The 12,958-nt window shown below is 39.8% G+C and overlaps 1 protein-coding gene across 1 annotated transcript; it reads left to right on the top strand.

Annotated features, from left to right (window-relative positions):
• Positions 1–9,037: 9,037 nt before the first annotated feature.
• On the top strand, positions 9,038–9,811 carry LOC102818946 (transmembrane epididymal protein 1-like). Its single transcript, XM_006872548.1, has one exon. The coding sequence runs from the start codon at positions 9,038–9,040 to the stop codon at positions 9,809–9,811; it is 774 nt and encodes a 257-aa protein (XP_006872610.1).
• Positions 9,812–12,958: the final 3,147 nt, after the last annotated feature.

Genomic DNA, 12,958 nt, shown 5'->3' with positions numbered 1-12,958 from the left:
TTGAGATGTAATCCATACCAAAGGCTGTGCTCTTTGATCTTCATCAGTAAATGTTTTAAGTCCTCTTCACTTTCAGCAAGCAAGGTTGTATCATCGACCATGTGAATATCAGTATCCATGACCCCGAGACCAAAAGAACTAGGTGGTGCCCACTACCACTACCAAATGCTCTGAAAGGGATCAAAATAGAAGGTTCTGGATAGAGTGGGAGAAAATGTAGAACAAAACTCAGAATCATAAAATAAGGCCAGGCTGACTGGTCAGACAGAGACTGTTGGAACTGAGAGAAGCCCGTAATCACTTTTCAGATCTGGAAATGAACTTACCTCCAGGGCTCAGATTTAGCCAAACAATACACAGGTCTACAAGGGGAACGATAACATTAGGAAGGCATGCACACCTTAGAATAATCATCCATTTGAGATAAAAAGAGCAGCATTTACCCAAGGACAAAGTTGAGAAGAGCTAGGAAAGCAGGAGAAATGGAAACAGGAAACATGGGGAAGAAGTAGAATAAATGATGTTGCATTAAGGGGTTTGCAATAAGTCATATGAAATAAAATGTATGAATTGCTGAATGTAAAACTGATGATCTGCTCTGTGAACCTTCACTCAATTTATAATAAAAAGCTAAAGAAAAATCAGATCCATCAATAGGAAACTGGATAAAGAACTCCATTAAGAAGAATAGCAGAATCTCTATATAGCAAAAATGGTTCTCTCTTCAATATATTATATGATTAAGTAGTTTTAAAAATGTAATTGTAGAACAATACATGCGGTGTAATGACATTTATTTCTAATATACACCAAGACTACTACCACCATCACCAATAATAACATGCTATATATATTCACACAGAATGTGTTGAAAGTAATCTGGAAATCTCCAAATGTCTATGTAGTCAGTTCTGTGTAGGCAAGATAGGGAAGTGACCAGACTGAGCTTTAACCTTCACTTTCATATCTCCCCCACACTCTTTTTTAAATGGAGAATGTGTTCATCTAATTACTTTTATAGTTAAAAACTGAAATTGAAAAGCAACAACAAAAGAAACCAAAAGAAAAGAAAACTGAGGGATTAATAAAAATAAAAGCAATTTTTAAATGAACAAAGCAATGCCATTGATAAATAAAATGAATAACTGCTTCATACCAAGAGAGGCATACACCATTGATACATCTGAGGGATCAAGACACACATGAGGAGTTAGTTCAAACTTGGTGGTCTGTGTCTACACAGCTGTCTCTTTTCTTCCTTCCTGAAACCCCCTTAAAATAATACTAGATTAATGAGTATTATTAATTGCTAGAGTCCTGGTATGGCACAGACACTTTAGAAAGCAATTTGGCATTATCTGGTAAATACAAGGTCAGCTTGCAAACCTACCAGCCTCACCTCAGAAATCCTCAACAGAGTTTCTGTGAGTCGAAAATGACTCGATGGCACTTAACAATAGCAATATTGAGTTATTTCTTTTTCATACTGATTATTAGTTCTTTATATATTAGAACCTCAGGGTCAGCAGTTCGAAACTACCAGCTGTTCAAGGTCAGCAGTTAGAAACTACCAGCTGTTCCGTGGGAGAAAGATGAGGCTTTCTGCTCCCATAAAATTTACAGCCTCGGAAACCCTGTACAGGGTTGCTATGAGCCAGAATCGACTCCATGGCACATAACAACAACAACAACAACATATATTAGAAAGATTTACCCCTTTTATGTGGCAAGAATTGCAACTAAGTCCCCTGTTTGTCATTTGCCTTCTGACATTGCTCCTAGCATTTATATATTTTGTTCTGTGTCATCTATTAGAATGAAAATTCCATGAGGGTAATGATTCTGTTTTTATTCACAACTATACCCTACCTCCTAAGGAGCTCTGGTAGCGTAGTGGTTACGAATCGGGCTGCGAACCTTAAGGTCAGCGGTTCGAAACTACCAGCTGCTCCGCGGGAGAAAGATGAGGCTTTCTACTCCCGTAAAGATTTACACCCTCGGAAACCCTGTACAGGGTCGCTATGGGTCGGACCCGACTCGATGGCACTTAACAACAACAACAACAACATACCCTACCTCCTAGATGTATGCTTGGCTTATAGTAGGTACTCAGTAATACTTTCTGAATGAAAACCTAAAATAACACTAAAGACATTTGCATGAGACAGAAAGCTGTTGCAAGTAAGTTCATGGCTGAAACCGCTGAGACTGACCCTAAAAGAGAGCTGGCAGGCAGGTGGCATAGGAGGAAACCAGCTCATCTGTCAGAGCCCAGGAGAAAATCCAAGTCAGTAAGTAAAATTGGTAAGAGGAAGAGGAAAATGCCATGGCTTCAGTCAGGGACACAATAGTCCTTAAACTGAGAACCTTGCTCTTGAACACTTTAAAAAGATCTTGTGCAACAGATTTGCCTAATGCAACACATCTTTGATTTCCTGACTATGAGTAGAGTCCTGGTGTGGCGCTGTAGGTTAATGCGCTGGATTGCAAAGTCATTTAAATTGCAAGGTCAGCGGTTCAAACTCACCAGTCACTCCTTGGAAACCCAATATAGGGTCGCTGTGGGTCGCACTTAACAACAACAACAACTTCCATGAGTATTGATTATGGATTCAAGCAAAATGAAATCTTTGACAATTTCAGGTTTTTTTCTCCATTTATCTTGATGCTGTTTATCGATCCAGGTGTGAATATTTTTGTTTTCTTTATATTGAAGTGTAATCCATATTGAAGGTTGTAATCACTGATATTCATCAGTATTTTAAATCCTCTTCACACAGCAAGTAAGGTTGTATCATCTGCATATCACACACAGGGTGTTAATGAGTCTTCCTCTAAACCTGATGCTATGTTCTTCATATAATCTGGGTTTTCATAATATTTGTTCAGAACAAGGATGGTGAAAGAATACAACCCTGGCACACATCTTTCCTGATTTTTCAGTATTCCCTTGTTCTGTTCAAATGATTGCCTCGAGAGCACAATCCAGTGTTCTGGAATACCCATTCTTCACAATACTAGCCACAGCTTGTCATGACTCACACAGTTGGAAGCCTTTGCATAGTCAATAAAGTAAGTTTCTGGTATTCTCTGTTTTCAGCCTTCACTTCAGTAATGAAGGGCCTAGTTCCATGTCCTCTTATGAATCTGGCTTGAGGTTCTGGTAGTTCTGTGTCAGTGTACTGGTGCAGTAGTTTTTAAATTATCTTCAGCAAAATTTTACTTACATGTGATACTAATGATATTGTTTGATGGTTTTCACATTCCGTTGGGTCATCTCTTTGGAATAGGCACAAAATGGATCTCTTTCAATCGTTTGGTCATGTAGCTATTGCCCAAATTTCTTAGCATAGATGTATGAGCACTTCCATTGGTGCATGTTTGTTAAGATATTCCAACTTGTATTCTTTCAATTCCTGGAGCCTTGTTTGTTAACAATGCCTTCAGTGAACCTTGGATTTCTTCTTTCAGTATCATTGGTTCTTGATCATATGATACCTCCTGAAATGGTTTAATATAGAAAATTTCTTTTTGTACAGTGACTTTGTGTATTTCTTTTATCCTCTTTAGATACTTTCTACATCACTCAGTATTTTGCCCATGTTGTTAAGTGCCGTAGAGTCCGTTTTGACCCATAGCAACCGTGTATAGTGTTTCCGAGGAGCAGCTGGTGATCTTGAACCTCCGACTTTGTGGTTCAGTTTGACCTTGAAATCTAGCTCATTAACTCACAGTGCCACACCAGGACTCTGGTTTTTCTTCAGATCGTATAAAATTTTAGTCAGTTTTATCTTGAAGTCTATTTGATTTCCTTACCATTTGTAAGTTCTATATCAACATTTTTCCTTCTTTTTGCTTTGTAGTTGACTTGATTATAAATTGGGATCTCTGGTTCCCTATTTTCAATCTTGTAGATTTGTTTAATTTAAATACTTGTACTGGATTGTGTTCTGGGTGATGTTGTCATATATGGTAATCTCAGAGTGTTGTCTCCTGTTGTTGATTCTCAGTTCAAAGAATACCCTTTAGAAATTTTTGCGAAGTTGATCTGATCACTACAAATTCCTTGAATTTCTGTTTTATCATATTCGAGAGACAGCTTTACTGGGTATATGATCAGTCAGCAATGTTTTCTTTCAGAGGTTTATATGTATCAACCCATTGCCTTCTTGCCTGCATGGAATCTGCTGAGAAATTAGAACTTAGCCTTATTGGTTCTCTTTTGAAGGTAACTTTTTGTTTTCCCCAAGATGCTCTCAGGATTCTTTCTTTGTCATTGAGTTTGAATAGTTTGATTATGGTGTGTCTTGGTGATTTTATGTTGGGACCTATCCTGTTTGGAATTTGTTAAGCTTCTTATATGCTTAGCTTCAGGTCCTTCGTGATGTTAGGGAAGTTTTTTTCCAATAACTTTTCAAATATTTTTCTCTATGCTTTTTACTGTCTCAATCTATTCTGGAATTTTGATTAAACATAAGTTTTTCCTCTTTATGTTGTCCCACATAACTGTTAAGCTTCAGTTTGTATTTTTTCTGATTATTATTCTATCATGCTAGTATTATGAGATTTATCTATCTTCAAGCTCACAAATTCAGGCTCTCACTGCTTAGAATCTACTCCTCTGTTCTTTCAATGTAGTGTCCAATTCTGGGATCTTAGTATTAATCTTCTGGATTTCTAATCTCAGGTTTTGTATTGTTCCAAAATTTGCATTTATTTTGTCTGTTTGTTCTTGTAGTGTTTTCCTGAGTTCTTATAAAGTGTTTTCTGTGTTCTCCTTGCTTTCCTAGATCTTTCTGTCAATCCATATAAGGTGCCTAAATAACACTTTTGAATTATTTTTCAGTTAGTTCCATTATCTTTTATTCCTCAAAATGTTTTCTGACTCTGCATCTTGGTCTTTAGTTTAAGCCATTCTCTCTTGTCTTTTTGTGTGAGCTAAATTTTTCTGTTGTCTCTAGGGCATCATATGGTTGTTATATTTGTATTTAATTGATTATTGTATGTTGATGTATTCTTAGGCTCTTAGCAGCTGTCTTTTGTAGATGCAGTTAGAGAATGAAAGCATGTAAACCATTCACGTTTTCTGTTCGTGTACCTCAGCTTAGGATGGGTTTGGCTGGTATTGACTGCTCTCTATCTTTGATCCAGTGGAACAGGAACTGAAATTAGCTCTTGCCCAGTTGGGGGAGCTGCAGAGGGTATGGTTGCTGTTTCTTGTCTGAGGAGAGATAGAAAACCCCTCCACCTACACACACCCAAGAACACAAAAAAGAATAAGCAAACAAGGAACCAACAATGAAAATATAAAACCATAAAGAGAAAAAAGAAATAAAAACTGGTAGCAACCAAAAAAAAGGAATATAATAACTATAAAGATGAAGGAGGAATAGGAAAATGGAGCTCTTATAGAAGAGAAAATTAAGAGATTAAAATTAATAAAATTTCTTAAACAAACAAACCACTTAAGAGTAACTAAAAAGAGATAAGAGGGACAAGAAAATTGAGCCAGAGAAGAGAAAAATAAAGGAAATAAAAGTTAAAAATTAAAACACACACACAAACACAAAAACCAAGGAGAGGGAAGATGAAAAGAGTGAGTAGAGAGTAGTAAAGAAAGATTAAACAGAGAAAAACAAAGAAGAGGGGAAATGAGAAAAAGAAGAAAAGTAGGAAAAGCAAAAACAGAGATAGAAAGGATAAAATTCATGGGGATGGAAAGAGAAGAAGGAGGAGAATGAAACAACAAACAGAAAAAAGCAAAAGCCAAAAAATAGTGCAGCTGTTGGATCCTTAGAAGCCAAGCAGGATGTGGGTGTGGGAGAGATGTAACAGTGGTGTTTGTTCCTAGCACTAGGTGGAGTTCCGATCGGCTTAGGTGTTAACTATGTTCATGGCACTCAATGTTCTGCTGCTATTCATCAGGTTTCCAGTAGCAAAACATTCAGAAGGAGTCTACCTCTTCTTCTGTTTAGTCTGTCTTAGTCTGGAAGCTCCGCTGAAACCTTACCATCATGGTTGACACTGCTGGTGTTTAGAAAACTGGAGGTGTAGCTTTCAGTACCACAGCAGAACATAAGCCACCAAAGTGTAACAAACTGACAGACGTTGTTTTTGTTGTTGTCAGGTGCCATCGAGTCGGAACCGACTCATAGCGACCCCAGCATAGCAGAACGAAACAATGTTTGATCCTGGGCCAACCTCACTACCGCTGCCATACTTGAGTCCATCAATGATGCCACCTGGCTGATCCATCTCATTCGGGGTCTTCCTTTTTTTCTCTGACCCTCCACCCTACCCAGCATGACATCCTTCTCCTCCAGACAGATTGTTTCCTCCAGACAATATGTCCGAAGTAGGAGAGACGAAGCTTAGCCATCCTGGCCTCCAAGGAGTACTCTGGCTGCACTTCTTCCAAAACAGATCTATTGGTTCTTTTGGCAGTCCATGGCACTTTCAGTATTCTCCTCCAACACCACAACTCAAAGGCATCAATTCTTCTACGATCTCCTTATTCACTGTCCAGCTTTCGCATCCATATGAGGCTATTGAAAACACAATGGCCTGGGTCAGGTACACCCTAGTCCTCAAGCTGACATCTCTGCTCTTCAACACTTTAAAAAGTTCCTGTGCAGCAGATTTGCCCAGTGCAATACGTCGTCTGATCTCTTGACTGCTACTTCCGCGAGTGTTGATAGTTGATCCAAGAAGAATGAAGTCCTTGACAACTTCAATCTCTTCTCCATTGATAAGAATGCTGTTTATTGGTCCAGTGGTGAGGATTTTTGTTTTCTTGACATTGAGATGCAATCCATATCGAAGGCTGTGCTCTTTGATCTTCATAAGTAAATGTTTCAAGTCCTCTTCACTTTCAGCAAGCAAGGTTGTATCATCTGCATATCGCAGGTTGTTAATGAGTCTTCCTCCAATTCTGATGCCACGTTTTTCTTCATAGAACCCAGCTTCTCATATTATTTGCTCAGCATACAGGTTGAATAAGTATGGTGAAAGAATACAACCCTGTCTCACACCTTTCCCAATTTTAAAACATTCAGTGTTCCCATGTTCTGTTCGAACAACTGCTTCTTGGTCTAGGTACAGATTTCTTAGAAGTACAATTAAGTGTTCTGGAATACTCATACTTCTCAATGTTGTCCATAGCTTGTCATGATCCACACAATTGAAAGCCTTTGCGTAGTCAATAAAGCACAGGTAAACATCCTTCTGATATTCTCTGCTTTCAGCCAAGATCCATCGGACATCAGCAATGATATCTCTCATTCCACGGCCTCTTCTGAATCCAGCTTGAACCTCTGGAAGTTCTCTGCCAATGTATGATTGCAGCCATTTCTGTATTAACAAATGCAGAACTGACAGACGAGTAGTGGATAATTAGAAAAGGCAATAGGAAAAGAAGAAAAATATCTAAAAGCAAGTGATTTTTTAAATTATTTGCAGGACTTCTGGTGTGGAGCTGTAAGACAAACACTGGACTGCACACCACAAGGTCAGCAGTACAAACCCACCAGCTGCTCCTCAGAAATGTTATATAGGGTTGCTATGTTGTTAACAACTTAACAACAACAATATGATTATATAAAATCAACTGGAAAAATTAGTAAGAGCAATGTGATAAACAAAAAATTTTAGTTGTGTTTTTGGTTCAAAGTCACAAAGATTTATTATGAATGCTTGATACAATGTAATAGTTTACAGCCTTGGGAACTCTATAGGGTAATTCTACCCTGTCCTATAAAGTCCTTATGAATCTGCATCAGCTTTATGGCAACTAGCTTGGTTTTTTAGATTTAGGTAGCAAGAAGGGTTTCTCCTTGACTGCTGACCTAAAACTTGGCAGTTTGAATGGACCCAGTGGCTCTGTAGAAGATAGGCCTTGTGCCCTGCATTTGTTAAGACTGCAATCCAGAAAATCCTATGGAACATAATTCTAGTCTATAACAGTTCTATTCTGTCAGAACAGACTCGGAGGCAACCACCACCACCAGCAACATAGCCATATTAATTAGAAAGTAAAACAGCAGATCCATTCAAGTTAGCAACAAAAAGAAAACTTACCATCAGATAACCTCACTGGAAATCTTTACTGTACTCTTGGAATCTGTACTCTTATGAAGCAAATTTTGAGATACTCTGTATGTAGTTGGCTGTCATAAAAGGAAATATGACCATTACATGCTAAATAATATTTCATGAAAGAAAACACAAGATGAGCTAATTTACACAAAGATTCTTTAAGTGATTCTCAATATAAAGTGTGCACAAGATTACCTAGGTTTACAGAAATGCTTATTGCAAAGCACCACTTCAAGAGATTCCAGTTCCTTACCTCTGGGTACAACTTTGTAACCTTCATTTTAACTTGGAAAAACACTACTTCAACCATAAAAAAGGAATCTTGGATGTTGGTGTCTTAATTATACCTGGAAATCAGAAGAAGAGAGAATTTCAGGAGTGAATATTTTCCTGGCAATCTACAGATTGTAGGAAATCTGGGGGCAGAGGGGAGTTGTAGACTTACTTGTGGCTTTTATGACTATTTACACCTAGGGGAACATTTGTATCTAGTTTTGTATGAGTAGGGATATACTCTACTTTGTGTGTTCCTGTGGGTTTTCCCTTATGTTCTGTGAATATGGGAGGAAAACAGGGAAAGTAGTAACACAATCAAGAGAGAGGAAAGGCAAGGTGGGTCCTACCACATAGTCTCTGAAGATGACAGGTGCTCAGCTGCTGTGTTGGAGAGTATGGTTATTTATTTGATTTGCAAAGGTTAGTTAGTTCTCAGTGGACCAGAGCAGAGGACAAGAACGGAAGCCATGACACCCACCCCACTATAAGTTTGGGCTTCCTCCAAAATCATTTCCCTTCTGTCTGTGGATGCAGTGGACTGGATAGAGAGGATATAAGTAGACTGCAGGAAGCTTCCTCCACACTCTGGAGCCTGAGGTGGCTCTGGATGAATGGTCATTCTTGGGTCTTTTGTCTCTGCCTGTGGTGAAGACCTGCCTTCAGTTCCATGGGAGGCTTTGAGGGTCACCTGTTTCCAGGGTTGTCTTTCTTCTTCTTTGGTCTTTATCATGCACAACTCTTCTCTAAGGCCTCAATATGCAACTACCCTGTCCAGTATCCAGCAAGTCGTCCCTGGAGCAAAGGAAGATGGGCCAAGCTACGGCAAATATATTATGTTGGATTGCTGAAGATATTGGCTGCCTGCATTTTAGTAGCTCAAGAGCTGCAAGGCATTCCTGGAGACTTTGTACTTATAACCAAGCTATTTCACCAAAGAAACTTTTTATACCACAAAGAGTGGCAGCATCTCACTTTTTATATGAGCTTCTTGCTAAGTGGATGTGTAGATGTGGTGAGCCAGAACCTGTTGCCCCGGAGATGTGCTCCTCTAGAACAAGGAGCCCAAGCCTTAGCCTTGTTTGTGTGTCTGCCACTGATGGCGTCTCACATTCAGGATACAGAAGGAGTGGAGCTTCAGGCTCACATCTTGCTCATCCAGACCATGTTCCTGCTGACGCTGGTGGTGATTGCAGAGCTGTGGGCTCCCAACATGCTTCAGATCTGGATGATGAAAGCCTTTTTAAATATGGTGGTAGGGTCTTGGCTGATGCACGTAGGTTTTATGCTGTTCAAACCAATCTCTGGCTATAAATGGATGGATGATGACAAAAATGATATTATGTTTGTTACCACCTTCTACTGCTGGCATGTGGCCTTCACTGCCATTTTGATGGTCTGGATCTACGGCTTCTCCTTTGTGTGGTATTGCTACATTTGTTGATGCCTAAATCTGGTTGAGCCCTTAAATAGCTCCTTGTCGCCTGCACACTCTGAAACATCTAGATGAGAAGTTGTGAGATGTGGAACCATCAGAGAAGATGATCATTCCTCCTTCTTTCTGAGGACCCATACTGAGGCAACTGACTCTGCTGGGGCAGGGCACACCCCTCAATACCCTCTTGCTTCCCTTGATCTTATCTGCTGAGCAGCGTGCAAAGGAAAGGCAAATTAAATGAGAATCTTCACTCTTGGTTCCCCAACTATTTCCCCAACCTCACTTTCCTTACACCAGCCAAGGTAATCTGCTTGCCTGATCCTCTCTTTAAATTAACTATCTCCTGCCTTTGAGTCTTTGTAAACATCCCTCTCCCCACCACACACAATACCAACTACCAGTCACATTTTTTAGTACATCATATTCTTTCAACTCAACCCATCATCATAACCATATCTTCATACTTTCTAGGTCCAGATCTATTCAATGCTCACACAAAATCTGAACTGTTGTTTTGTCTACATAGAAATTCATTGAACTGTTGAGATTTTTCATCTGATTTATTTCACACTGTGATTCATTTAAAAAAGAAAAGAAAAGACAGAGACTGGAAGGCTATTTCCTCTGCAGAGTCTAGTAGAACATAGAAACACACTATACACAGTAAGAATTCAAAAGTGTATGTCCGCTTTCAGCATTTCTCCACTCATCTCCTCAATCATTAGAGGGCATCAGAATCATTTTCTTGGGCAGATCAAACCATTAATCTCTGTTCACTTGGATCAATTTCTAAGAAGTGGATTCATCTGGATCTTTACCTTTCTGGTTCATATTTATAATAAAATCGCATGGCTTGTTTATTCTGCATGGTTTTCCTTTTTAATCTTTTCAACCAAATAGGGTAGCTAGTAGTCAGAACTGACTTCACAGAACTTACCAATAACACTGTTGGGTAGAGTTATAGATAAATAATATACAACACAAAAGAATTAAGGAACCATCTTAAGACAGCTAGATAATTATTTATGTCATAGAATACTATAGCTAGGAGTCAAGAGTGGGATTCTGAGGAGGAGAGTTCGATTCTTGGGGAGCTACAAAAGAGTGTCTATATATCACGCCTTCTGCTTCTCTGTAGGATGTGGAGAGTACGTCAAGCTTCCCTCACTTTTGGTCACAGCTGAAACATCCAGGCTTAATTCAGAGTAAGACGAGGGCAGAGATTCTAAAAGGTTAGCCTTCTTTTTTCCCTTTTTCTTCTAGTTCCTTGAAGAGTTCAATGTACCTTTGTTCCTTTGCCTCTGGCCCTACTTTTTCGCGTTAGGTTTCTTGTACCAAGTTAAGACATAACAATGTGAGTAGTGGTCTGGTTGTCAGAGTCTTCCACCCTCTGGCTTTTGGAGGCTTGTGAGCATTCCGAGTTATTGCAAAGGGAGGAGGTGCTTCACAGCATCATTTAGATGGGGTTCAACGAAGTCTCAGAAAGTTGGGCAGTATATATTTGCTGGACTTTCAGTGAGTTATCAGCAAGCAGCTCTCCATAGAAGGATTATAGCACACACTGGGGGGGGGAGGGGAGAGTGGGGGGAGAGGGGACGGATATCTGTCTATAATGCTGCTTTTCACCGAAGATAGTCCCTGGGGTGGAAATGGAATATTCCTTGGATATTAATTCAGCTTTATGCTGCCCTTGATACAGTGGACTTCCTTAGTCTCTCACTGTAGATTCTCTCCCTTTCCAGACTGTCACCTGGGTCCCATCGTCTTACCCCATCTCACAAACTTGGCATATTTTCAAGTCCTAACCCAGTCCTGGAGTCCTGGTGTGGCCCTGGGGGGCTAGTGCATCAGACTGCAAAGTCATTTGAACTGCGAGGTTGGTGCTTCAAGCTCACCAGCTGATCCTTGGAAACCCTATACAGGGTCGCTATGGGTCAGAATTGACTCGACGGCACTTCACAACAACAGCCCAGTTTTGGTGTGGTGCTGTGGGTTAATGCTCCAGACTACAAAGCCATTTGAACCACAAGGTTGGTGGTTCAAGCTTACCAGCTGCTTCTCAGAAACCCTATACAGGGTCACTATGGGTCAGAACTGACTTGACAGCACTTAACAACAACAACCCAGGCTTGCCATTACTCCTTCCTCTAGCAAGTTAAACCTTCTTGGGGTCTAGCCTCCTTGGGGTTGGGACAGTGGAGAGTCCGTTCTTCCTGTAACCGGTTCCAATTCTATTAATATGGCAGAAGCTCAAGTTTCCTGCTCCACTCAGCCTTCATCATTTTGAAATTAAAAACTAAAAACAAATATGGACTTTCTTTTCTTCATATGCTTTCATAATCTGATCTCCTCTTGAGGCAATATCTTTGACTAACTAGGTGAGAAGTCATAGGCAAGATATAGAAAATCAAAGCTCAAATATTAGTATTTCAAAATATTATCTCGCTACAAAAGTAAAAGTTCTCAAAGAGGTAATAAAACCTATGTTGACCTTTTGGTCTGCTGTTTTTCTGAGTACATTTGAGGTCCTGCTAAATGTTATAATATATATCACATCATGTATCATCCAGGACACAAACAATAAATATTAGCTGGGAGTACCGGCTGCTAACAGAAACGTTGGCAGTCCCAACTCAGCAGCCACTCCATTAGAGAAAGCTGGCTTCCACACATCGGCTTGGAAACGATGGACCAGATCTATTCTATCCTGCCGTGTCACTGTGATTCTGAATCGACAGACAGCAATAGGTTTAATTTTGGGTTTTGGTTCAAAGAATTACTACCAATGTTTGCTATAATGGTGGAAGCCATGGTACTACTGTTTGGATTATACAGGCCACTCTCTACTCCTCGTATCTCAGTCAGTATGAGCATTGTGATAGTAATCCTAGCCACCTCAGAGAATAAACCCAACTAAGCACTGGATTTCACTCTACAAGGTCGCCAGTACAAATTCCACCAGCTGCTCCCCGGAAACTCTATATAGAGTCGCTATGAGTCGGAACCGATTCGACAGCATTTAACAACAACAACAGCAAAGGTGTTTGATGTTGTTGTTAAATGCCATCGAGTAGATTCTGTCAACCTTACAGTTCATACTGACTTTTCAGTCCAGGCCATTAACCCACAGCAGCACACCAGGACTCCAAAGAT

Source organism: Chrysochloris asiatica, unplaced genomic scaffold (assembly GCF_000296735.1).
Source record: "Chrysochloris asiatica unplaced genomic scaffold, ChrAsi1.0 scaffold00203, whole genome shotgun sequence".
Classification (NCBI taxonomy): Eukaryota; Metazoa; Chordata; class Mammalia; order Afrosoricida; family Chrysochloridae; genus Chrysochloris; species Chrysochloris asiatica.
This window is presented reverse-complemented; position numbering and strand designations above follow the sequence as displayed.

What these genes read in the sequence shown, in the direction of transcription:
- LOC102818946 (XM_006872548.1), top strand. Translation starts at nt 9,038, where the DNA reads ATGGGAGGCTTTGAGGGTCACCTGTTTCCAGGGTTGTCTTTCTTCTTC.